We start from the raw sequence: 25,680 nt of genomic DNA, 5'->3' as shown, positions 1-25,680 counted from the left end.
TTTGTATGGTCCTATTGTGGCTTTTGGTCCACATCTAAGATGGAAATACTGCATATTTATTACCGTGGTTACACAAAAAATATCAGTCAGGGGTTGTGACCAAATATTACAAACTAGATGAAGTTTATGAGCGGACTGTGACCGTTAATGTAACACACAAGGTCAAGAAGCAAGTCCATTTTTCTTTATTTAAATATATGCTTTTGGTGAGAGCACAATATGACATACAACAGTCAACAAACGAGTATTTTGTTTGAAATGGTAAAGAGAAAAGAACAGGAGAATAAAGCAAACTAACAATTTGGAGGAAAATTAGGAAAAAAAAGAAACCAAAAAGAAACGAAAAAACATGACAAACATAGTGTATTAATACGTGTGATTTTTTAGGGGGGGGCTTCTCAGTCCGTGAAGCACACAAACCAGAAATCTGCCTCCAATTAGGAACCACGTTGCTGCAAAAACAAGTGAAAAAAACTGCCAGGTAAAGAATCCAAGCAGTGTCTTGGTCAATTAAATAAAATCCTATTAAAAGCCATTTAAATCTGTGGTTATACCACGACAACATGTAGAAAAGTCCAAGAGGAGTGAATACCGTTATATGATGGACGACATTATACACATTGGCATTAGTTTCACAACCATGAGAAATAAACTAGAACACGAAACTGGCTTTATTGTGGTGAGATGCAGATGGTGTTAAGAATAATTTTGTTGCATGTTTGCACCAATTAGATTACCACAATAACAGCTCACACGCTGAGACCAAATCAAAGCACCAAACTGTCACTTGTCGTGAAAGAAATGAACAACAAACTGTGAGCGAGTCATTCCATTTACCCAGTTAAAGTGCGCCTATTGTGAACTTGTGAGAAGTCGGTGCACAACCAACGTTTGAAGCGTGTGGCAAATAAATCATGAGCAAAATAAAAGTGGGAGGAGAATCCAGCGGGTATTCACAGTGAACACGTGTGCCCACAGTTCAATAGTTCACATAATGCTGCTGTTATTCGCTCACCCATTGCTCAGCAGTATTCATATCAAACAGAGACAGCAGGAGGCTCAAATTGTCCCTACGATGGTGAATACTGAATGACACAGGATGTGACACATTGCGTTACCCACATTGCATGCTAATCAGCAAGCGAAATCACGCTGTTGTGGCATCAGAGATTAATGCAAAGGAAACGTTGCAAGTTTGCAAACAGATATTGATCAAAGGATGCGGTTAAGGATTTGTGTATAAGAGGGTCGACTTGACGGCCCCCGAGGAGGAGCAGAGGTCACTTGTCTGGCTGCCATCATGCTCGCCGCGCACAAACTTCTGCTTCTTCATCTCCTGGCGTCTCTCGGACCAATCGGTAAGATTTCAGAACCATTTAACGTGAGGCGCGAGCGTTTTTTTTTTTTTTTTAACTTTTCCTTTATCTTTGCAGCAGACGGGAGCAAAATCATAAACGGGACGATCGCCCCGGAGCACTCGTTGCCGTACATGGTGTCGGTGCAGAGCGCGGACGATCACATCAACGGTCACATCTGTGGAGGGTTCCTGGTCAGCGAGGACTTCGTGCTCACTGCTGCGCACTGTGACAAGTGAGTAACATGTCTTCCTCCGGCAATATTTAAATCACGTAATGCAAGATATGTGACCATCCGGTCTGTCATGTCTCATTCAGTAAAATCGAACAGGTTGCTGTTGGCATCAACAATCTCAACGATAACAATAGAAAATTAATGGACGTCGAAGGCAGATACAAACACCCATCCTATTCAAGTGTAGGACACGGTTATGACATCATGCTCCTCAAAGTAAGCATTTAAATCCACGTGGCATCAGAGCGTTGTTGGGTCATCTCCAAATCGCAGAGATTGGATTCATTTTAACGTTGTGCGTCTCCAGCTTTCCTCGAAGGTTAAACTGGACAAAGCGGTACAAACGATTCCTCTCGCCACATCTAAAACAAACGGTGGGCGGAGGTGCCACGTGGCCGGATGGGGACGTACGGAGAAGACCTACAAAAGTGATGATCTGAGAGTGGTGGATGTCACCATCCTCGACCTGGAGGAATGTCAGGAGATTTGGGGTCGTCTCCCCGACAAAGTTATCTGCGCAGGCGGGTATGAAACCAGGAAAGGATTCTGTCAGGTGGGTTTCCTCTCTTAGTAGAACACGTCAGATGGTTTAGAAACGCTGCAGACATCTTCAATCTCAGAATGAAGAAGCTAAAGATCCTCTTGCTCCTCCCAGGGAGATTCTGGTGGCCCTCTGGTGTGCGACGGGGAGGCGGTCGGTGTTGTGTCCTTCAACAGGTACCAGATCTGCGAATACCCGGACAAACCCAACGTCTACACCGACGTGTACGAGCACCTTGCCTGGATCCAGAAGACCATCAAAAGCTACAGCTAAAAAACCTGCGGTGTGACCGAAAAGCTTAATAAAAGTTCATTTCAAAAGGCAGCCTTTGGTTTCCTTTAACAATGTGAAAGAACGAAAACATAAATTGTACAATAGAATACGTAAAATGAACAATAAGGGATTGTTGTTGTATGCGGATACCGAGAAAATAAAAAAACGTGTCTCAAGAATGGGAAATAACGTAGATTGAAGTCGGCTGAAGAGCCGTCAGAGCTGCCAGCGGAAGATGTTTTGAGCAAAAGTGAGTCACCTCGACCGCGAGAGGCCCTCGAGCACGAAGCCACAATCGCCCCCCCCCCCCCCCGAACGCGGGTCTCCATCCCGCAGCAGCTCCCGTCCATGAGATCGTGGTTCACATCTTTCACAGAAGCACGTTGCAGCCGGCGCGAACGCTGTGTTGAGGTTACTTTGTCACACGCTTCAAAGAAATGTTTCCGCAGAGCAACGCAAAAGAGCCACAGGGCCGCTTCTATGTCGTCTCACTGTTTATTCACTAAGGTTGACTAAAACACGGCAATTTCAACTTAATCTCGATTTAAAATGCTGTATTTTTTAGCTTTAGGTGGTAACAGGCTTCCTCGGGGGATGTAAAAGTGTATTCAAGTCAAGAAAGCAAATGTGAAATGCTCCTCAAATGCTCGACACTAATATCGTATGTGTAATATTGACACTGGTCGAGCAGCTGCAGTAACTATGTTCCATTACGCAAAACCACATTCTTTCTTAAGAACTCTTTTTTAACCTTCAACATATCGCAACGTAATAAAAAGAGGAAGGCAAAATAACTCTGCAGACATTACCATTTTGTAATAAACCATCCAACCAAGCAGAATATCCCAAATATAAGCACACATTTTGCACTATTGCTTTCTCTTTTTTGATTACTTTGTGGACTTTAATTACCGTTTATCCCAAAACGTTTAAGTCTGCTAAAGTGTCGCTCGGTAGAGCGCGTTGGTGTGAACCCTCGCGGCATCACGGGCCTCCGAGCAGCGGTTATATATTTCAAACCCCGACAGTTTCTTGCATCAATTATGAAGCCCGGTTTTGGAAATCTAAAAACCGCATCTTTTGTAATCCCACCAACGACTTGGAATGCAGCAATAACCACTCCGGGACACGCAAGACGTTTTTCTTCTCTTAAAATGACAGAGCCAAGAGGAGACGGCGTGGATTCGACCAGATACCATGGCGACCATCGTGATGCTGCTGCTGCTCGTCCTGGGTGGTGAGCGGTCCATTACACATCTGCATTTCAACCAGAAAACAACAACCTGGATGCACAAATAACGCTCTGCGACTTCTGTTCTTTCAGGGGCTGATGGTTCGCACATCGTTGGAGGCAGAGATGCCGCCCCGCAGTCTCGCCCCTACATGGCCTCCCTGCAAATCCGAGGTCAGCACAACTGCGGGGGGGCCCTGGTGAGGGAGGACTTCGTGCTCACCGCAGCACATTGCCAGATACGCGGGTAAGAGGATTTTTTCTTTTGTAACGAAACACGTCGTTTATCCCGTTTTTTTTTTTTTTAATCGTGGCCACACATTTTATTTCACACGGAAATCAAACGAGCTGGGTCATTTCAGTTTCACTCCCGCGCGAGGAGATGCACTGCGCTTGGCGCGGTGATTTCCCTCCCCAGAGGGCTACGATCGGCCTTGACAGCACCTCTAGTGTCCAGACGTCCTTGCGCTTTGCTCTCCAGGCAGTACACAGTCGTGCTCGGAGCCGATTCCCTGACCGCCAACGAGGCCACGAAGCAGGAGTTCCGCGCGGTCAAATCCATTCCACATCCCGACTACACCGCCAACGAGAACGACATCATGCTCCTAAAGGTGGGGACAGTTTGAATAGCTGTGGACTAAATGTGTGTTCGATCGGACTTTAGAATCAGAGGAATTATCTTAATTAGTGGTCTCCGGTTTAAAAAAAACAAACAAATTGAAATTGTGGCACCATCGATGTGCTGGTCTCAGCTCAGCAGCAGAGCCAGTCTGACCCAAGCAGTGCAGCTGATTGGGCTGAAGAGTGGCAGGATGAGGGCAGGGGGCCAGTGCCTCACAGCCGGCTGGGGGGACGTAGGGGACAACGGCACCTCACCAGAGAGGCTGCAGGAGGTCAACGTGACCGTCCTGCCGCAGAGGACGTGTAGTAGGAGATGGAGAGGCACGCAGAACACAGAGGCGTAAAGTGATCTGGATTTGGCGAAGCGGGGCCCCGTGCCTTCCTTCGGAGGTCACTTTGCACGGCGCTTGAAGCTGTTGCAAAAGTGGTAAATACACCATTCTTGCTTTGCATCCAGGCCTCAAACCAAAGGGGTCTTAAGAAAACATCAAATGACACCGAACTGGTCCCCTGCTGACCACATCCTGCGTCTATCCGTCAGGCTGCAGAAGCAGCTCGACCACACGCTGTCTATTCAGCGTTAGAGCGGCAATGATTAATTTCTCTGCTAACCTCAGTGCGAGGTATACGTGTTTTACCGGCGCACACAGGATGTAGGTCGGGGCGTCTCTCCGGGGTCGACTTTGGTATAAAAGCGGCGACACCTCGGAGGCGCCGGGTCGAGCATCGCCAGCGCCATGGAGGCCCCGCGCAGCGTCCTGCTTTGTCTTCTCCTGGCGTGTCTCGGACTTCACGGTGAGAGCGACCCGTCCGCGCGTTGGTCTCTGACCACCAAATGCAGCATTGACCCGTCCTCTGTTCCCTCTTGTGTTTTCAGCACTCGGGAGTGAAATCATTAAAGGGCAAAAGGCCCCGGAGAAGGATTTTCTGTACATGGCCTCAGTGCAGAACAAAAGTGATCGCCACGTATGTGGAGGATTCCTCATCGATAAAAACTTCGTGGTCACCGCGGCGCACTGCGCGGACGAGTGAGTTCACTTTCAGCAGTCACAAATTCAAAGAATGAGACGTTACATTTGCAAATTAACTTATTTCCGCCACGCCACCACCGCTCAGAGAACCCACCAGCGTCGTTCTTGGAAGCCACAATCTCCAGAGGGCGGAGGATGTCAACAGATACGACGTGAAACTCTGCAAGCATCCTTCTTATGTGGGGATTGAAGAAGGGGACGACATCATGCTCCTCAAAGTAAGTACATGTTTAACCGGACAACAGAGGTTCTTACTCTTCTGTTCAATAATAAAAGCACTGGCATCAGAACAAAGAGCAGCTCTTTTTCCACTCATTATTTTAGCATTTCAATCGTGAAGGAGGACGAGATGCGTCCGGTAAATTGGTCCTTGCCGGTTGTGAAATGTCCCTTTGTCTCTCTGTGTGTCTCCAGCTGTCGAAGAAAGTTCGACTGGATAAAAGCGTCAAACTGATTCAACTTCCCAACGGTAACATGAAGATAAAAGACAAATCAAACTGCCGGGTAGCCGGATGGGGTGGGACAAGAAGTCAGGGTGACGCGGTCGATGAGCTGAACGCGGTCGACGTGCCCGTCGTGAACCTGAAGGTCTGTAGGAAGCAATGGGCTCAAAAGAACCGTACACTTCCGGCCAATGTCATCTGTGCAGGCGGCTACGGCACAGACAAAGGATTCTGCCAGGTACGTCTTCTGTCCGTTTATTACAAAAAACGTGGCGCCACTGGTTTCTTGTCTTGTGGAATCGAATAAACAAAGACTTCCTCCTCCTCACAGGGTGATTCTGGAGGCCCCCTGGTGTGCAACGGGAAGCCGGTTGGTGTCGTGTCGTTCAACATGAACGAGAACTGTAACTATCCAGATGTTCCCAACGTGTACACAGACATAATAAAGTACCTTCCCTGGATCAAGCAGGTTCTCAAGAAGAGAAGTTGTTAAATGCTCTAATGCAGGTTTCCACTTCTTCATCAGGTCTCATGACACACTTTCTTTATCTTCATGAGCTGGCTGATGTGTTGGACAATAAATATTGTTTTCAATATTGCAGTGCAACTGTGCAAGCCTTGTGACCGTGTGTTGTTTTTGCTTTAAACAAAGGTTTATCTTGGGGAGATATTTTTGTATGGTCCTATTGTGGCTTTTGGTCCACATCTAAGATGGAAATACTGCATATTTATTACCGTGGTTACACAAAAAATATCAGTCAGGGGTTGTGACCAAATATTACAAACTAGATGAAGTTTATGAGCGGACTGTGTGACCGTTAATGTGACACACAAGGTCAAGAAGCAAGTCCATTTTTCTTTATTTAAATATATGCTTTTGGTGAGAGCACAATATGACATACAACAGTCAACAAACGAGTATTTTGTTTGAAATGGTAAAGAGAAAAGAACAGGAGAATAAAGCAAACTAACAATTTGGAGGAAAATTAGGAAAAGAAAGGAAGAAAACATGACAAACATAGTGTATTAATACGTGTGATTTTTTAGGGGGGGCTTCTCAGTCCGTGAAGCACACAAACCAGAAATCTGCCTCCAATTAGGAACCACTTGCCAGAAAACAAGTGAAAAAAACTGCCAGGTAAAGAATCCAAGCAGTGTCTTGGTCAATTAAATAAAATCCTATTAAAAGCCATTTAAATCTGTGGTTATACCACGACAACATGTAGAAAAGTCCAAGAGGAGTGAATACCGTTATATGATGGACGACATTATACACATTGGCATTAGTTTCACAACCATGAGAAATAAACTAGAACACGAAACTGGCTTTATTGTGGTGAGATGCAGATGGTGTTAAGAATAATTTTGTTGCATGTTTGCACCAATTAGATTACCACAATAACAGCTCACACGCTGAGACCAAATCAAAGCACCAAACTGTTACTTGTCGTGAAAGAAATGAACAACAAACTGTGAGCGAGTCATTCCATTTACCCAGTTAAAGTGCGCCTATTGTGAACTTGTGAGAAGTCGGTGCACAACCAACGTTTGAAGCGTGTGGCAAATAAATCATGAGCAAAATAAAAGTGGGAGGAGAATCCAGCGGGTATTCACAGTGAACACGTGTGCCCACAGTTCAATAGTTCACATAATGCTGCTGTTATTCGCTCACCCATTGCTCAGCAGTATTCATATCAAACAGAGACAGCAGGAGGCTCAAATTGTCCCTACGATGGTGAATACTGAATGACACAGGATGTGACACATTGCGTTACCCACATTGCATGCTAATCAGCAAGCGAAATCACGCTGTTGTGGCATCAGAGATTAATGCAAAGGAAACGTTGCAAGTTTGCAAACAGATATTGATCAAAGGATGCGGTTAAGGATTTGTGTATAAGAGGGTCGACTTGACGGCCCCCGAGGAGGAGCAGAGGTCACTTGTCTGGCTGCCATCATGCTCGCCGCGCACAAACTTCTGCTTCTTCATCTCCTGGCGTCTCTCGGACCAATCGGTAAGATTTCAGAACCATTTAACGTGAGGCGCGAGCGTTTTTTTTTTTTTTTTAACTTTTCCTTTATCTTTGCAGCAGACGGGAGCAAAATCATAAACGGGTCGATCGCCCCGGAGCACTCGTTGCCGTACATGGTGTCGGTGCAGAGCGCGGACGATCACATCAACGGTCACATCTGTGGAGGGTTCCTGGTCAGCGAGGACTTCGTGCTCACTGCTGCGCACTGTGACAAGTGAGTAACATGTCTTCCTCCGGCAATATTTAAATCACGTAATGCAAGATATGTGACCATCCGGTCTGTCATGTCTCATTCAGTAAAATCGAACAGGTTGCTGTTGGCATCAACAATCTCAACGATAACAATAGAAAATTAATGGACGTCGAAGGCAGATACAAACACCCATCCTATTCAAGTGTAGGACACGGTTATGACATCATGCTCCTCAAAGTAAGCATTTAAATCCACGTGGCATCAGAGCGTTGTTGGGTCATCTCCAAATCGCAGAGATTGGATTCATTTTAACGTTGTGCGTCTCCAGCTTTCCTCGAAGGTTAAACTGGACAAAGCGGTACAAACGATTCCTCTCGCCACATCTAAAACAAACGGTGAGCAGAGGTGCCACGTGGCCGGATGGGGACGTACGGAGAAGACCTACAAAAGTGATGATCTGAGAGTGGTGGATGTCACCATCCTCGACCTGGAGGAATGTCAGGAGATTTGGGGTCGTCTCCCCGACAAAGTTATCTGCGCAGGCGGGTATGAAACCAGGAAAGGATTCTGTCAGGTGGGTTTCCTCTCTTAGTAGAACACGTCAGATGGTTTAGAAACGCTGCAGACATCTTCAATCTCAGAATGAAGAAGCTAAAGATCCTCTTGCTCCTCCCAGGGAGATTCTGGTGGCCCTCTGGTGTGCGACGGGGAGGCGGTCGGTGTTGTGTCCTTCAACAGGTACCAGATCTGCGAATACCCGGACAAACCCAACGTCTACACCGACGTGTACGAGCACCTTGCCTGGATCCAGAAGACCATCAAAAGCTACAGCTAAAAAACCTGCGGTGTGACCGAAAAGCTTAATAAAAGTTCATTTCAAAAGGCAGCCTTTGGTTTCCTTTAACAATGTGAAAGAACGAAAACATAAATTGTACAATAGAATACGTAAAATGAACAATAAGGGATTGTTGTTGTATGCGGATACCGAGAAAATAAAAAAACGTGTCCCTCAATCGGGCCCCCCCCCCCCCCCCGAACGCGGGTCTCCATCCCGCAGCAGCTCCCGTCCATGAGATCGTGGTTCACATCTTTCACAGAAGCACGTTGCAGCCGGCGCGAACGCTGTGTTGAGGTTACTTTGTCACACGCTTCAAAGAAATGTTTCCGCAGAGCCACGCAAAAGAGCCACAGGGCCGCTTCTATGTCGTCTCACTGTTTATTCACTAAGGTTGACTAAAACACGGCAATTTCAACTTAATCTCGATTTAAAATGCTGTATTTTTTAGCTTTAGGTGGTAACGGGCTTCATCAGGCGATGTAAAAGTGTATTCAAGTCAAGAAAGCAAATGTGAAATGCTCCTCAAATGCTCGACACTAATATCGTATGTGTAATATTGACACTGGTCGAGCAGCTGCAGTAACTATGTTCCATTACGCAAAACCACATTCTTTCTTAAGAACTCTTTTTTAACCTTCAACATATCGCAACGTAATAAAAAGAGGAAGGCAAAATAACTCTGCAGACATTACCATTTTGTAATAAACCATCCAACCAAGCAGAATATCCCAAATATAAGCACACATTTTGCACTATTGCTTTCTCTTTTTTGATTACTTTGTGGACTTTAATTACCGTTTATCCCAAAACGTTTAAGTCTGCTAAAGTGTCGCTCGGTAGAGCGCGTTGGTGTGAACCCTCGCGGCATCGCGGGCCTCCGAGCAGCGGTTATATATTTCAAACCCCGACAGTTTCTTGCATCAATTATGAAGCCCGGTTTTGGAAATCTAAAAACCGCATCTTTTGTAATCCCACCAACGACTTGGAATGCAGCAATAACCACTCCGGGACACGCAAGACGTTTTTCTTCTCTTAAAATGACAGAGCCAAGAGGAGACGGCGTGGATTCGACCAGATACCATGGCGACCATCGTGATGCTGCTGCTGCTCGTCCTGAGTGGTGAGCGGTCCATTACACATCTGCATTTCAACCAGAAAACAACAACCTGGATGCACAAATAACGCTCTGCAACTTCTGTTCTTTCAGGGGCTGATGGTTCGCACATCGTTGGAGGCAGAGATGCCGCCCCGCAGTCTCGCCCCTACATGGCCTCCCTGCAAATCCGAGGTCAGCACAACTGCGGGGGGGCCCTGGTGAGGGAGGACTTCGTGCTCACCGCAGCACATTGCCAGATACGCGGGTAAGAGGATTTTTTCTTTTGTAACGAAACACGTCGTTTATCCCGTTTTTTTTTTTTTTAATCGTGGCCACACATTTTATTTCACACGGAAATCAAACGAGCTGGGTCATTTCAGTTTCACTCCCGCGCGAGGAGATGCACTGCGCTTGGCGCGGTAATTTCCCTCCCCAGAGGGCTACGATCGGCCTTGACAGCACCTCTAGTGTCCAGACGTCCTTGCGCTTTGCTCTCCAGGCAGTACACCGTCGTGCTCGGAGCCGATTCCCTGACCGCCAACGAGGCCACGAAGCAGGAGTTCCGCGCGGTCAGATCCATTCCACATCCCGACTACACCGCCAACGAGAACGAGAACGACATCATGCTCCTAAAGGTGAGGACAGTTTGAATAGCTGTGGACTCAATGTGTGTTCAATCGGACTTTAGAATCAGAGGAATTATCTTAATTAGTGGTCTCCGGTTTAAAAAAACTAAACGAATTGAAATTGTGGCACCATCGATGTGCTGGTCTCAGCTCAGCAGCAGAGCCAGTCTGACCCAAGCAGTGCAGCTGATTGGGCTGAAGAGCGGCCGGATGAGGGCAGAAGGCCAGTGCCTCACAGCCGGCTGGGGGGACGTAGGGGACAACGGCACCTTACCAGAGAGGCTGCAGGAGGTCAACGTGACCGTCCTGCCGCAGAGGACGTGTAGTAGGAGATGGAGAGGCGTTCCCATCACCAGGACCATGGTTTGTGGCGTCGGGGCCGGCGGCATTCAAGGCTTCTGCTCGGTAAGATACGGACAATTTTATTCTGTAAACATCTCAGATTATCCCGTTCATAGAGAGACTTTTATTGAACACAGAGAAAAAAAAGAAGGTTGTTTTAATGTGAGCGCAGCGCCTGTTAACTGTCAGGCGTTGTCTCTGTGTTTAAAGGGGGATTCGGGCGGACCGTTGGTGTGCGAAGGAGGTGCAGCGGGCGTCGTCTCCTTCTCCGGACGCCGGTGCGGAAACCCCAGGACCCCCGATGTCTACACACGCGTGTCGTCCTTCAGCGACTGGATCGCAGACGTGCTAAGAAATAACTGAGCAGATTGGATTGATCGGTGACGAGTCAACGCACTTGATTGGGATCTACTTTTCAAGACAAGGCTCTTTTTAGCACACAAGCGTGGGATGGTGTTGTGCTTTACTTTCTGTTTAACAATGCGGTGCTGCAGGGACGGATGTGGTGGATTGTGTTTTTGTGACTTTTTCTTTTTGTTTCTCAGAGAGGTGGATGTAACACAAAAATGGCAATGAATAAGCAAGTTGAATTGGGAAGATGTGAGATAAAGAGCCACCCCTATGTAACCATATGTTTGCAAACTTTGGAGAAAATTGTATTTTATGGATCACCTTCTGTTCATGTTTGCATTTGAAAGTTTTGCTTTACTTACATCACGGTTTGTCGTGTAGTCCAGTCGATGAGGCGGATCAACGAATAAAAGCTTGATGCCTGTCTGCAAAGAAATAAAGTAACTTTCGCTTTGTCACATGAACAAAAAAATTCATTTCTGTAGAGTAAATTAAAAAAATACTACTTTGCCTGCAAGCGTGACCTGTGCACCCCTGGTACTAAAAGAAAAGTCAGAAAAATCAGAGGGTGACAATTTATTAACAGTTTATATCAACCACAACATGTCAGAATACTTTTTCATACCCACACATTTTACTTCTGTACGAATATGCACAGAAGGCCGTATTTCAGGTGTGAGATGCATGTAGTGGTAAAATATATTATAACATTGTTTTGTGCTATAGCCGTGTCTCAAGTGTCCTGTATTTGACCCCGATGTGCAAAGAGCAGCATGATACAAAATGTTGCTGTGCAACTGTGTCCTGAGAAGGGGGGACGGTCGACTCGATCTCATAGAAGCTTTAAAACAAAGGACTTCTGTTCATGGCCTTGGTTCATGTCTTATTCGGTACGAAAGTTCCGGATCCACGTTTTTGCTCTATGTCAATTAATTATGATTTGCACCGGCCACTGAGGAGGATCTTGTGTGTGTGTGTGCTACCCTCAGCTTCACCTGGGTTCTTATCTCAACCTGCTTTGCAGCTTCTCGTAGCTGGCACGGAGAATGTCCTTCACATGTGTATAAAAACTCAGCGTTCTTACTGCTCGGAGACGTCATTACGGCGAGCGCTGAGATACGTGCTGGTGTGTCGGACCTCCTGCTTGCAAGCAATAGTTAGAGCCAGATATCTGCGACCATTCAATGACCATTCAAAGATCATCACCCCCTGCTGCTCCCATTTGAAACTGCACTTTCAAGTTTAATTTAATTTGAGAAATGTAATTTTCTCCGCTTCAGCTGTGTAGAAGACAACATGTGTATCAAGCTTTGTAGTGTAGCTGATTTTCTGAAAGAAGCATGTTGGAATGGACAGTATATTTTAGACAGAGCACACTCTGAAATATTAAATTAAAATGTAACAAAGACAAATACAACACAAAAAAAGACAGACATTCGTGTTTTTCGAAAACAAGAAACATACCAAAATAAATCACTATGTGTTGGATCGGGTAAGGCCTTTATTACACTTTGTGAATCATTTAATCAAAGTTTAATTTCCAAAATACAATTCCTCAACAGAGCATGAAAACAACTTTCATAAGAACTTTCTACCGCAATTCTCTCTCTGCCCCTTTAAGTCCAATTCTAAGAAACTGGCGTCACAGAAAATCGCGGCCTCACTTCCCTTGTGACGCTCGGCTGCGTCGTGCACGTTTCCACGTCAATCACACGCACTGATGTCGCAATTGTGCTTTTTCCGAAAACACTCTAACGCAGCACGCAATGCCCGTCTACAACACCTGTGTAACTTCGCTCGTAAAAAAGCAAAACTCCATAATCACTGTCACATAAAAAAAAAAACTCAAACTCCCGGCGTCCATTGCGCGCCCGTTCACCCACGTCTCTGCGGCCGCGGAGACCGAGGGCTCGCCGGGAAGTAGAGTCTCGCCGCCGCATCTCCCATTTTTCCACAGGTTTCGCGAGATTTTCACAGGCGGGTTTGACGTGTGGCAGCATTTCTCTGCCGGGCGTACCGAACGATAACCCCGACATGAAATCTGCGTAAAACGTAACGGTAAGACACCGTTAACGTCTGCCGTTAGCACCCCCGGTGTTCGCTCCCCGGTCGCCAGGGACACCCGAGGAGCGGGCGCAGTTAGCTTTTAGAAGCTAGCCGCCTCCACTTATCGCTCAGCAACATCTGCATTGAACGCTAGCACTGACGGGCGGTTTAGATGACCTGCGGCGGGCGGTGGAGGTGTGTTGGGTGCAGTCCGCCACAGGTGGTGTACGCCGTCACCAGTTCGCGTCGTTTACCGGCCCTCGCCTCCTTCGTATGTTACATGTGTGCGGCTAATGCACAAGTTGCCTCCCGTGGAACGCGCGCGGCTAACGTGACACACTGTTAATCCGTCACGTACAGCGAAATGGCTGACACGTCCTCTTAAAGTTGTCTCATATGAATGTTTTGTTTTTTGGTATTGGCTTTTTCTTTTTTCTTTTTTTAAACGAGAATGACAGACGGCGAACCGTGACCTCCATGGCCGTGTGGTTAAAGTGAATTACCAGGAAGTGGTTGCGTCGCGCCGGCCCATTGGCTGCCGGAGGTGTCACTCTCGCGGTGCCGCGGCACGTGAGACGTTTGGCAGCTGTCTTACTCACTCACACAATAATTGCCTCCCGTGCGCTGTCTGTCTTTCTTCCACAGTGGCCTTTTGACTTTCTGGAGGCATGTCCAAGAAAAGGGGCAGGTACGTAGAAGCAAAGCTGCCGTCCACGTCATCACGTGATGCCCTTAATGATGAGCTTTTTAACAGAATGTAATAGTAGCTACAATGTCACAAACAGTTCCGCGTCAAAGCGGTCAATACACGTATACCGCAGTATAGCCCTTACACACACACACACACACACATATATATATTTACGTCTGGAACGAATGAATGAAGAATTTGTTGTCGTATGGCGTTATCAGAAAGCGGAGCAGCGGGGAGCTGAGCGACGCGTTGACCCCGGACCCCAACAGCATTCTGGGAGTCCGCATTCAGCACAACTGGCGCGAGAAGGGCAACCAGAGCAAGTGGAAGGGGACGGTGCTGGACAGGCTCAGCGTGAACCCGTCCCTCTTCATGGTGAAGTACGACGGCTTCGACTGCGTCTACGGCATCGAGCTGTTCAAGGACGAGAGGGTGTCGAGCCTGCAGGTGCTGACGGAGAAAGTCGGTGAGTCAGTGAGCCGCTCCTTTTTTCTTTCTTTTCTTTTTTTCTATATGAAAAATAAAGTTGCATTATTTTCACTCGTTTTATGCATCGCCACGTTGCTCGCTTTCATATTGCACGTCCTTTTGCGGCTGTGTCTCCTCAGTAAACAACAAGATTAAGATTCCGCCGGGGGCGGAGGAGCTGGTGGGCAAAGCTGTGGAGCATCTGTTTGAAAAGGAGGATGGAGAGAAGAACGAGTGGCGAGGCATGGTCCTCTCCAGAGCTCCCATCATGACCAACTGGTATTATATCACTTATGAAAAGGACCCCGTACTTTATATGTACCAGCTGTGGGACGACTACGCTGACGGAGACCTCCGGATTCTTCCCGAAGCAGGTACTGCCGATTTGTGTGTGACAAAGATAGATTGATGCCTCATAAAGCTTCATTGAATCGTTGTCGCCCTGGAGCTCGAAACATCTGCCATGTGACTGTTTCAAAGGATTTTTTTTTTTTCACGCTTTGGAGGAATGTTAACTCCTCGACACGGATCCCATGTGGGTTCACCATCGGTCGCTCGTTCGTCCTTGACGTTTGTGTTGATCTTGAGTCTACGCCACAAGGAGCTCAGTCGAGTCCCTGTCGCAGCCTCTGAAGCGGATACTCTTGATGTGTTACGCTGTCAAGCGAGTGCCTGGTGCTGAGACAAAGCGTTTTCTGTGGGAAAGGGGACGTTTATGACCACAATGAGCCGACCACATAATCAGGGTTTTCACCACAGTCCAGAGGCAATGGCTTCGGTGAAACATCCACAAACCGCTGAGAATGTTTGTTTGACTATGGCACCAAATGACACCAGATCATGTTCTGAGTCTTTGGAGAAATATCCAAGTACTGAAGCATCATGAACGAGACTAAGGCCTGTAAAAACTAGGGTTTAATAGCAATATATTACTTTAGTCTGTTAACGCTTTGTGTCCATGATCATCTCACAAATGTTTATATTTATATATATACCGGACTCTTGGGCTTATGGTGATGTTGAATACATCGGAATGGTCCATGTCATCGCAAACTGCTTCCTCAATCCAACAAATGCTCGTTAGCGCGCCACAAAAGCTCATTCTTCCTCCAACTCGAACGTGACCTGTTTCAATGCTTCACTCCTCAGAAAACAAACACCTGTTGCCGGCAGACAGGAAGCCGGGAGAAGAGACGGAGAGCCTGGTGGGGAAGCAGGTGGAGTATGTCACCGACAAGGGCGTGAAGAGAACGGGCCTGGTCATCTACCAGGTCCCGGCCAAGCCCTCCGTCTACTACATCAAATATGACGATGACTTTCATATCCATGTCTATGACCTGGTGAAAACCACCTAGAGACGCTGGGCGCAGCCTCCCTCCATCTGCTTCTGTTCCACACGTCGGCCCCATCCGTTCCTCCACAACCACCTTGGGGATTGAATAGTTATGCTTTATTGTACAGAAGAAGAAGAAAAAAAAGTGCAATCTGTTTTTCATATGCACAGCAGAACTGTAGCACCGCTATGCTTGGCTGTATTTCGAGGGAATTGGATTGTTTTATTGTTGCTGTTCTACTTTATACTGCTTTGTTTGGACAGTCCACGGCTGCAAAGTGCAGCTGTTGCTGCATTTGCGTCACTGACCTTGAGATACTCTGATTTGTCCTTAAGTATTATCTTAATTAAATGTATGACGCAAAAGGCCGCTCAAAATATTCTTTTGGGGCTCTCTTTTGGGTCGTCAGACTAGCCAGTAAGCATGATACACCCGCTATATTGGGAATAAATGCCTTTATAAATGCGTTTATTGAATCAAGTGGGCTGATACATTTTTTTGTATTGTATCTATGTGACCATATTATCACATTCAAGTGTTGGTACTGGAAGTCAAACATGATAGTGGGACCCTAATATTTCCAAAAATGTCGTTCAGATGAATTACGCTCATGATGAAATGTACTCCTGCACCGTATAGGATCCTTTGCACTGGTGATGAATGACGCGTTTTGCTAAATTGCCATTTGAATTCGATCCGACTCCAATCATTAAAGTGCCTTCTGGCTTGTCATTTTGCAATATTGTACACGAGAGCGCGTCTGACTTCCCGCGCTGTCGCCGAGTCATCGCGTGTGAAGGCCGCGAGCTGGTTTTCGTTCGGACGAGGCGACACTGACAGCTTGAGGAAAGTTTTGCAACCATCTCGTTTATTTAAGTGCTGTGTTTTGCTCTTAATGCCGTATGAAAATGTACTATAAATATTACACACATCTCCATTGGTTGTGTGAACTCACTGTCGATCTTGTGGGGAGCACTTTATTGTATAAAGTTTACATGTTTAGGTTATGGTACGCTTTATAGTTTCCCCAAATAGCTTTGTCCTTAAGAGCAAATGTGACAGAATAAATGCTTTCACGCATGGAGAGAAAAGAAAAATGTGTTGCAATACATTTAGATGACAGTATTTAATATGTACAACTTGTGTAAAATGCCTTGTAATGTTGCCTGTTGTGATTACTCTCATTTCTATGAATATCTCATCAGAACCACCAGCTTCTAGTGATAGGGTCAAAATAAACTGTAAACTGACTACCCGGTAAAATCAACGGACACACCAGTTTGTTGACAGCCAAGAACGAGACTTGTGGTCTTTATTTCTGTCTCTTTGTCTTGCAAACACACTCGTTCCCTCCAAACTCTGGATAGTTGCTCAGTCGGTTTATTGTACATCTCCGCTAGTGGTGCCGCGCGGGAAATGACCGGTCGTCTTTACGCATTAAAAACACTTCCTGTTCTGAAGCTGTAACAACAATGTGCGTCGTCGTCGTTGTTGTTCTCCCATGAGTAATAAAGAGTTTTGCACATTTACTTGGCCTTGTTCTTTAAACGCTGCCCATATATACACACTTTAATTAAATCAAAGTAAGGACGGGAGGCGGTTTAGATGGATACATTATTTAGTCACAAATGGTGAAACTGAAAATATCAGACTGAGTCTCTTCGTAACATAACGGTGGTGGTTTGAGAACAAAGGGGAGCGAACTACATATCAGACATAACTGAGCAAAATTAAATATGGTGGTATACACAGAATTTCTTTTTTAAAATAGATGTAGCTTCCTTGCATTATGTACAATACAATGCCAAAAATCATTTAAACACCCGCAGGCCGTGCTGCCGAGTTCGGTTCTTTCATGTCGGGGTGTTTCTTCTTTCTTGGGAGGGAACAACTGTTGAAGAAGTAACGTCATTTCTCAAGTGCAAAACTCAAAAAGGATTGATGGACGTGATGTTGTCCAGGAGAGTTCCCGTTCACTTGGTGAGGTCTTTTAGATACTGCAATCCCTGATTTGTGTATTGAGTTGCTTTTGTTGGAGCCTCGGAAAGAGATGAAATCGACCGCCGCACCCCTGAAATAAAATAATGTAAAATCAGTGTCCGACGTCTCAAATTGTTAATCGATTGAAATGTACTCATCTCAGAGTCACATTAGTAATGCTGAAAATCATTACTGCCCTGATGGATTGCCAACAAGAATTTAAAATGCAGCCACAAAATTACAACCGCATGACATTAACAAGAGAGTGACCTTTTTTTTTTTGTAAGTGAAAGAAATAAGCTTTTCATTCGGTTCTTACCAGAGTTCCACGCCTGGACCGGGGAGAATTCCACCTTAGGCATGGTTGGAAGCGGAGTCTGAGAGGAGGAGGAGGAACTTTTAGTTTCAAACAGCTCTGCTTTGTAGCTATAAAATGAATCAGGAAAACTTCATATGTTTTGTCTCAGTCACAGTAGTTCAAGCAATATGACTTTATAACGCCAGAGTCTGTGAGCTCCCATCCGAGCAGCGTGACGTATAACCGCGTTATTTCAACTAGACTGAGACGCCGACCTTTGACCTTTATTCATAACTTACGTGTGTGAGGTCCACTATATAATTCAGAGGAGGAAACGCAGACCTCTGAGCAGCAACTACACACACGTCTGTCCTACATTCAAGCATTTTAATAAATGTCCTGTTTCAATGACTTTACACCTCTGGTCGAGTAAGATGTTTCTAATGCGAACATAGCGACACAGTTCGGGGAGTTATTGGAGGGAAATGTGAAAGAGGATATTTCACTCATAATACTAATAAACAGGTGAATAGTGTGAAGTGTGCCATGCCTAGCAGGGGCAATGATGATGAAGGGCAGACTGACTACAGAGAAGAATAACACAGGTATAGAAATATGAAACATAATTGGAACATTTGGGGGAAAGAATATACCGACAATTACGGGTCATCTGTTTAATGGCAATTTAGCAAAGACCCAACTAGGGAAATGATGTAAAATGCTATTTTAATGTAAAAAGTGTTTTGTGTCCAGGATACAACCGGTATACAGTCTCAGACAAATAAACAAGCGAGTGGCTTTATTTCAATTGCCTTGCTGTTTCTTAAGTCACGTGATCCGTGTAAACTGACCGCGATGCTTCTATATGCTGTCTTATGACTCCATGACGGATGGGTCGTACTGGAAGACCCTAAAGTAGAACATAAATCCATTCCATTCTAGTGTGAATCATCATAACCTTTGTCTGTGGTGTATGCGACCCCCCCTCTGCAGGGTTGTTTCGTACAGAAAAAGAAGGAAAGAAGAGAGATAAGGAGGGCTGTTATCTGTGGCGTTACTACCTCCAGGCCAAAGTACTTCATCCATTCTTCTACAGCGGGGGGGATTGCAGCCTTGGCCCGGTTTAGTGCTTCGGAGCCCTGCTCACTGCTTCCCAACAGGCCGGAGTCGTAGGCGATGTACAGAGCTCCTCCTGCGATGGTCACCTTGGTGGCCAGCCTGAGAAAGCGGGAACGAGGGGGGTTTAGACTCCAAAGACGAGACGTCCACCCTCTGTGTCCTCTTACAAACACGTCCAACTCAAGATCACGCAGCAGCTAGCTGTTAGCTAGCAGCGTTAGCTATTGGTACAACATCGACTAACGTTACAGTGGGGTTAACTAAGGAAGTTGATGTACATAAGGCCACGTCCGAAACAAACATTATGATAGAAGATGGCTTTACTAGTTAGTTATTGAGTAATCTAGTTATGCAACCAGTAAACGCAATTTTTGAAGAGGACAGCTGGAAAGCTGTGGGGCAGACTAACGTTAAACGTATGGCCAGCTAGCTAACATGCTAATAGCACCTAGCCACAGCAGCAATGACTAAAGGGAAATTGCGGGTGGAATTAAAATACTGACTTCACTACGGGCAAAATCCTTGCCGCCATGGTCCAGAGCGGTGTAGTTTCCTTCAACGTAAGGTAAGCGTTACTCCCGGTATGCCAGGAATATGCTGGAGTGAAGGCTGTCCGGATAGCTCAGCCTGAAGGACAACCCTGCCTGATCTCTGTGCACGCAGCTTTTGTCAATAAAGTTGGCCTTTCAAAACCTCAAGCTAACGTTATTTAAGAGCCGCAGATTCGTCTCCTTTTTTTTTTTTTGCACCCATTGATATTTCAGCCTATGGATTGAAATGGAGGGGATGTATGTATTACTTATTGTTCTGTTTCTCACTATATTCTCACTTTATTAGTTTTTACTTATTCTTGCGTTGCAATCTACAATCAAACCCAGGAACGTTACTAATTTCTTGGGATAAACAAGTGATATCTTATCATACCTTAAAGTTAATTGATGATAGTGGAGGAACTGTTAAAGGACTAAGAGAGGGGTGAATGTGTTTTTGCACGATGGGACAATGCAGTATCTTTGCACATTACTGGATGGTTTCAGGAAAGAAATAAAATAAGCTCGAGCATTTAGTTGAGGAATAAACATTTCTGCAGAAAGAAAAATGGCAGGATCCAAAAATAACAGGGGAAGAGTCGACCTTCAAAAGAACACGACTTGTTCAGCCGGTTGCGGCTGTGCACGTTCAAGCTTAATAAAGTTTTTCTCCCAACAACACGCCCTCTGCACGCACGCACACGCTCACACACACGTATACACACACACACACACGCACGCACACGCACACAGGCCGAGAGGAATGCGCGGGAGAGACTACATGGATGGCACTTCAGCTCCTCCACATTCCCCTCGAGAAGCAGCTCCTGTTGGAAGTTTGGGCTTTTCTGCACACACTTGGTGCTAGAAAAAAACTACAACAACAACAAAAACATAGCAACAAGTAAACAAAATGGGAACTTTCACTAAAATCCTCCTGAGTGCCGCGTGCGTTGCCTTCCTGGCGGCCAGGTGGACCGCGCCCCGGTTTGATGCAGGTAAGAGAGACGCGAGAACCGAGAGATCCGACCTTCTTCTTCTTCTTCTTCTTCTTCTTCTTCTTCTCTGTCTCTAATGATACCGATCGCGTTCCCGTAGCGTCATTAAACGATCACGTGAGCACGAAGACGGCCGCTGCTGACAATCTAAAACTCTTTTTCTTATTTTATTCCCGATTTAACGCGCTGTGTTGGATCCATGATGTAACTTGTTTTTATGTCATCTTTATGTACAACATTTTGACTTGAATACTGACTCAACGTGCACATCTCTCTCTCTCTGCTGTATTCATCTGGTTTCCAATGTCATTTTGCCTCATAATTTGATCTTCCTTTGCTGTTTTCACATTTTAAAAGGGTTTTATTAATATTGTTATTATTAAAGTTCCCCTGGCTGATGACGCCTAAAGTGTGAAGCTGTGTCATTGTACAACAAGAATATTTAAAAGGAAAAGTCACCGTTGTCACCAGTATTATTGGTGGATATTGGGTTTCATAATAATAGTTCCTTTGAATCAGCACTGCAGAATCAAATGTATCAATGCATTTTCCAGCAAATCTCCAAGAAAAAGTATTTTTCTATGAGGGAACTGTCTACATGTAGTTCTGAGAATTAAAAATATGTTAATAAGGGTTCTGGGAACCTAAAACGATTAACACCTTTAGTTCAGGGAACCCAAGCAAGACTAGGGAAGAACCTAAAACAGTCTATAGAAGATTAAAAAACGTTTAGTTCATTATGCATTAGACATCGTGTGCAGCGGCAGAGTTTTATCGAGCCACAGGGTTCGTTCCCATGAAAAGTGGGTGAAGGCGCGGCCCACCCTGTACACTCACCAGGGTGTCACATGACGTGTGGACCACCAATCACACAAAGAGGGTCAAACGCTGAGCCCTGATTATGAGGCAAATGGGCTGTCTGCCATCATTACATAATTATCCTTTTCATAGAATCTCAACTAACACGTTGGCGTACCATTTGGTACGGTAAATTAACGTGTCTGTTTGAGGCTAAATCACCCACAGCAACTTGTGTTTCTTTATTGTGGAACATGGAAGTGTTGCACTAGTGGAAGAGCCACTGGAATCCACTTGCTGCCGGAAAGGACTTGAATCTGTTGTATAGCTCAAGGTTTACGGATAAGCTGTGACATTAATAATGTGTGAACTCTGTCCATTTTACGACATTGTGATAACCCCATCATATCTAATCACCAGATCAATTAGCAGCGATAAAGGCGAAAAGATTTTACATAATATGTCACGTGCTGCCATGTGGCCTCGCGGCCGGCCACGTGGTCGTGTGCTCTACATCTGTGGTGTGGTCCACGTAGCTGGAACCTCTTCCTCTCCGATGTGCAAACTCATCCCGTACCAGCGACGAGACGTTCTGCGTGGATCTAAATGCCGGGGCGTAGAACCTGGAGGCGAGTTCTTAAAGCTTCTCTGGGGGAGATCTAGGAGATGAAGCACAAGCGGAGCGAGTAATCGGTGACGATCTGACACGCCGCGTGCTCGTGGCCGAGGGAGGACGGCCCACATGTGTGCACAGTCCGTAACCAGGTCGAACCCCCCTCCCCCACCCCCTCACGGCCGATACCACAGCGTATAGCACGCGGTATCTGTACAGTACACCTCCAGGCTCAGAGTCCACTTTGGACGCGTTCGTTGCTGCCGTTTACATCCAATCGCGACATGTTTATAATGTTATGATGCTTGCATCTCTATGTTCTTGGGCTGAGATGACGTTTATATCACATATACCTCCCGCGCGTCTTCTGTTTTCTGAGTTCCTTTGGTCTTTCAGAGTCTCTGAGGGGCGCGAGGGTGTTGGTGACTGGGGCCAGTACCGGTATCGGTGAACAAATGGCGTACCACTACGCCCGCTTCGGAGCCCAGGTCGTCATCACAGCGAGGAGGGATAAGGTGTTACAGAAGGTCAGTGGACCTAACGCGTATCGCCCAGCAGTCGCCATCGGCGTCCATCACATCGCGTACAGTGTCTACAGGCGCTTCTCTTTCTCTTCAAACGCCTTTTTCGGCGTCATCGCTGCCTTTTAGGTGGCCGAGGAATGCCTGCGTTTGGGAGCCCAGAAAGCCCTCTACGTAGCAGCGGACATGGCCAGCGAGTCGGACCCCGACACGGTTGTCGATTTCGCCCTGGAACATCTCGGAGGGTTGGACTACCTGGTCCTCAACCACATCGGGCCGAGCCCCTTCAGCATGTGGGAGGGGGACGTGGAGCACACCCGGTGGCTGATGAAGGTAGCGCGGCGCTTTGGTCGTTTGTGGGTCACTGGGGGGTCGGAGGGGGAAGGGGCTGATCTTTGTGTGTGTGTGTGTGTGTGTGTGTGTGTGTGCTCTCCAAAAGGTCAACTTCTTGAGCTACGTTCAGATGGCTTGGAGGTCTCTGGCGTCCCTGGAACAGAGCAAAGGGTCGCTGGTGATCGTTTCGTCGCTTTTGGGTGAGTTGGATAAATAAATATAGGCAAACAGGATTGTATCGGTTTAACAATGTTAAAAAAGTTTAGGCCTTATTATTTTAAATTTTTATAATGTTTAAAGTCACATATTATAAACCCCTGAAAGCACTTTTTATATCAAAGTGCATTTTTATACAATATAAAAAATGGAAAAAAAATTCTATCTGGACTAGCAGTTAATTTGGAAAAAACAAATGATCCTTAACATGCATTTATGAGCTTCTGATTTATTTTTCACATTCTTTTATATTTTTGTAGGGTTCCTGACAGTGTTTTAGTCAAAAATCTTATATATTTTTATATATTTTTATATATATATATATATTTTTTTTTTTTCTTTAGTATGAAGAAGAGCGCGCGATATGATCAAGTGATCCAGACACATTTGACCCTTTTACCTTTAGATTGTTTTGCAAAATGATAACTGTCGGAAGTATCAAATATTTCTTTTAGAAATACTTCCTATTCAATATTTTCAGAATGTATCAATTGACCCTTCGCTATAAACCCGCCCACCACTCATCCAGATGTCAGAGCTACGTTACCATGGCTACCGTCACTAACTGCACTCCCTGTATAAATATCATCATCGTATCTCATTTTAGAGAAAGCAAACGTAACAATCTTAGCTACGGTTTAAATGTGTAAATCAACAAGGAAAGCGTTTACGTTGTACTTTTGTACAAGATTAAACCTGTGAATGTCATGAGTTAAGACATTAGAATATAATCGTTATGAATGCTTGGCAGCAAAGATGCCCAGTCCCTTCGTGGCCCCGTACGCCTCGACTAAACACGCCTTGAACGGTTTCTTCGGGTCCCTTTACCACGAGCTGGCCATGAAGAAGAGCAACGTGTCCGTCTCCATATGCACGCTGGGGCTCATCGATACGGAATCGGCCATGGATAAAGTCAGGTAGGTCGAGTCTCTCAAAGCGATCGGCGATGTGTTGAAATACCGCCGGGCGTTTGGCACCACGTTTAACTCCCCGCGGCCGTTGATGGGACAGTGGTTCTGTGTCCTGCAGGGGGTACACGGACGTCCCGGCCTACCCGGCCCCGGACGCCGCCTTGAACATCATCGTGACGGGAGCCACCAGACAGCCGGAGCTCTTCTACCCCTGGTTCACCCGCGCCTTGATTCTGAGCAAAGACTGGTTCCCTTCCTTCACAGACTACGTCATCCAGAACTCCTACAACTACACGCCGTGAATTCTGTACCTGATGTTTTCCACTACCAGAGATTTGCTTTGAATGTCCAGCGCGCCCTCAGACTTTAGGGCCAAATCGGTAATATTTCTGATGGAAAACCCAAAAAAAGCATTTATTTTGACCGTTGCTCACCTGCTGTAGCTTTTAAAATGCTTTATAATACATAAAGTATACTTAAATGTCCTTTAAATACTTAAAGGAGCTTTTCTCAGAATCAGCATTCTTCTCGTATTTGGAGCCAGAAATCTCCTCTTTTGTCGCACTTACACACACATTGAACTTTTACAGGGACTTTTTATTCCTGCAAACAAAGGATGGGGAGTTGTTAAAAAGACGTATCCAAAATCCCCCTCAGTAAGAAAACGAAACAAGATCTTTTAACCTAAATATTAAATGTAATATGTATGCAAATTAAAACATATTTAAAGAAAATGCCTCATATGAAAGCTTAAACATACAGTTTAAGAAAATGTGCAATAAAACAAGTTTCACGCACAAGTCAATCATTTAATTTACTCACTGACGTCAGGTGTCTCTTTTTATTGGACTGCGTGGACATCTGAAAGTTAAAAATGAGATTTTATTCAACTCCTACAAAAACACTGAGTGATAGAATGAATCGAACGGTCCAATTAAACCCATTGAGAACGACGTTACTGCAAGGATCAATACTTTGATTGTCCACATGAGGGCAGTAGTGACAAAGTAGTGCAGCCCCATTGCTTCTTCTTTATGTCCCGGTATTCACCGACTCCATCATCCCATTTCTTTTTCCTTTTCTTTATATAAACCGCCATCATCAACCCTCACCCCGTCTTCACTGTTCTCCACCGCTGGATTTCCTCTCCATCTCCACTCTTCTCGGCCTCACTCCGTTCTCCGCTCTCCTCTCAAAGTTGACCCTGGGGGGCGTCGCGGACGTCCTGCAGAGCGGGACTTTCTCTTTGTGTCTTTGTTCGTCATCCCCCAAAAGCACCGCAGGCTTCCCCCCCCCCCCCCCCGTGAGGCTGTTGGCTCAATCCATCCTGCCGGTCGGTTCTTCATTGTAATGCATCCCAGAGGTTGCGCCCTGCTGATAAAAGTGGTTGGTTTTTTTTCACCGCATACTCAGAGTGAGTTGTCATTGTCGCACACAAACAGCTCGACAAAAGATTATAGTGCGATTTGAAAAGTTGCGGAACCAAAACAAAGAGCCTTCTCTCCCGGATGGGCACGAACAGGCCCTGAATCTTTAATCTGAAAGTTTGCCGTCTTCTCAGACTTTTTTGTGTTTTGTCTCTCGGAAATATGACAGATGGAACCGGATCTTG

The 25,680-nt window shown here is 45.8% G+C and overlaps 7 protein-coding genes across 10 annotated transcripts; 6 read left to right on the top strand and 1 right to left on the bottom strand.

Moving 5' to 3' along the window:
- The first annotated feature begins 170 nt into the window (after positions 1-170).
- On the top strand, positions 171-2,455 carry LOC120823465 (serine protease 1). Of its 2 annotated transcripts, none has more exons than XM_078108632.1 (5): positions 171-1,358; positions 1,437-1,590; positions 1,674-1,806; positions 1,898-2,143; positions 2,246-2,455. In XM_078108632.1, the coding sequence occupies exons 1-5, from the start codon at positions 1,301-1,303 to the stop codon at positions 2,402-2,404; spliced, it is 750 nt and encodes a 249-aa protein (XP_077964758.1). In that variant the 5' UTR covers positions 171-1,300; the 3' UTR covers positions 2,405-2,455. The 2 variants fall into 2 exon arrangements, with proteins under 2 accessions (XP_077964758.1, XP_077964757.1); XM_078108631.1 differs by having other exon boundaries at positions 1,434-1,590.
- Positions 2,246-6,342, top strand: LOC120818401 (granzyme-like protein 1). Its single transcript, XM_078108099.1, has 8 exons — positions 2,246-3,641; positions 3,729-3,882; positions 4,117-4,246; positions 4,388-4,597; positions 5,085-5,284; positions 5,373-5,505; positions 5,702-5,968; positions 6,062-6,342. Exons 1-8 carry the CDS (start codon positions 3,602-3,604, stop codon positions 6,221-6,223), a joined length of 1,296 nt encoding a protein of 431 aa, XP_077964225.1. The 5' UTR covers positions 2,246-3,601; the 3' UTR covers positions 6,224-6,342.
- A 743-nt stretch (positions 6,343-7,085) lies between these two features.
- LOC120823463 (granzyme-like protein 1) lies at positions 7,086-8,842 on the top strand. Of its 2 annotated transcripts, none has more exons than XM_040183450.2 (5): positions 7,086-7,745; positions 7,824-7,977; positions 8,061-8,193; positions 8,285-8,530; positions 8,633-8,842. In XM_040183450.2, the coding sequence occupies exons 1-5, from the start codon at positions 7,688-7,690 to the stop codon at positions 8,789-8,791; spliced, it is 750 nt and encodes a 249-aa protein (XP_040039384.2). In that variant the 5' UTR covers positions 7,086-7,687; the 3' UTR covers positions 8,792-8,842. The 2 variants fall into 2 exon arrangements, with proteins under 2 accessions (XP_040039384.2, XP_040039383.2); XM_040183449.2 differs by having other exon boundaries at positions 7,821-7,977.
- Positions 8,843-8,981: 139 nt separating this feature from the next.
- Positions 8,982-11,934, top strand: LOC120823461 (serine protease 57). Of its 2 annotated transcripts, none has more exons than XM_040183448.2 (5): positions 8,982-9,914; positions 10,002-10,155; positions 10,390-10,525; positions 10,667-10,921; positions 11,069-11,934. In XM_040183448.2, exons 1-5 carry the CDS (start codon positions 9,875-9,877, stop codon positions 11,219-11,221), a joined length of 738 nt encoding a protein of 245 aa, XP_040039382.2. In that variant the 5' UTR covers positions 8,982-9,874; the 3' UTR covers positions 11,222-11,934. The 2 variants fall into 2 exon arrangements, with proteins under 2 accessions (XP_040039382.2, XP_040039381.2); XM_040183447.2 differs by having other exon boundaries at positions 11,048-11,934.
- An 828-nt stretch (positions 11,935-12,762) lies between these two features.
- On the top strand, positions 12,763-17,048 carry LOC120823464 (spindlin-1). Its single transcript, XM_040183451.2, has 5 exons — positions 12,763-13,267; positions 13,901-13,943; positions 14,168-14,415; positions 14,558-14,791; positions 15,567-17,048. The coding sequence occupies exons 2-5, from the start codon at positions 13,924-13,926 to the stop codon at positions 15,770-15,772; spliced, it is 708 nt and encodes a 235-aa protein (XP_040039385.1). The 5' UTR covers positions 12,763-13,267; positions 13,901-13,923; the 3' UTR covers positions 15,773-17,048.
- micos13 (mitochondrial contact site and cristae organizing system subunit 13) lies at positions 17,031-20,367 on the bottom strand. Its single transcript, XM_040183455.2, has 4 exons — positions 19,652-20,367; positions 19,091-19,247; positions 18,051-18,108; positions 17,031-17,822 (listed from the first exon to the last, which is right to left on the bottom strand). The coding sequence occupies exons 1-4, from the start codon at positions 19,678-19,680 to the stop codon at positions 17,725-17,727; spliced, it is 342 nt and encodes a 113-aa protein (XP_040039389.1). The 5' UTR covers positions 19,681-20,367; the 3' UTR covers positions 17,031-17,724.
- A 62-nt stretch (positions 20,368-20,429) lies between these two features.
- On the top strand, positions 20,430-24,868 carry hsd11b1la (hydroxysteroid (11-beta) dehydrogenase 1-like a). The gene is made up of 6 exons (XM_040183444.2): positions 20,430-20,676; positions 22,484-22,614; positions 22,738-22,941; positions 23,048-23,141; positions 23,909-24,074; positions 24,187-24,868. Exons 1-6 carry the CDS (start codon positions 20,592-20,594, stop codon positions 24,368-24,370), a joined length of 864 nt encoding a protein of 287 aa, XP_040039378.2. The 5' UTR covers positions 20,430-20,591; the 3' UTR covers positions 24,371-24,868.
- The last annotated feature ends 812 nt before the right edge of the window (positions 24,869-25,680 follow it).

Source organism: Gasterosteus aculeatus, chromosome 8 (genome assembly GCF_964276395.1).
Source record: "Gasterosteus aculeatus chromosome 8, fGasAcu3.hap1.1, whole genome shotgun sequence".
NCBI lineage: Eukaryota > Metazoa > Chordata > Actinopteri > Perciformes > Gasterosteidae > Gasterosteus > Gasterosteus aculeatus.
The sequence above is the reverse complement of the archived record's forward strand: the minus strand, read 5'-3'. Positions and strand labels throughout refer to the sequence as shown.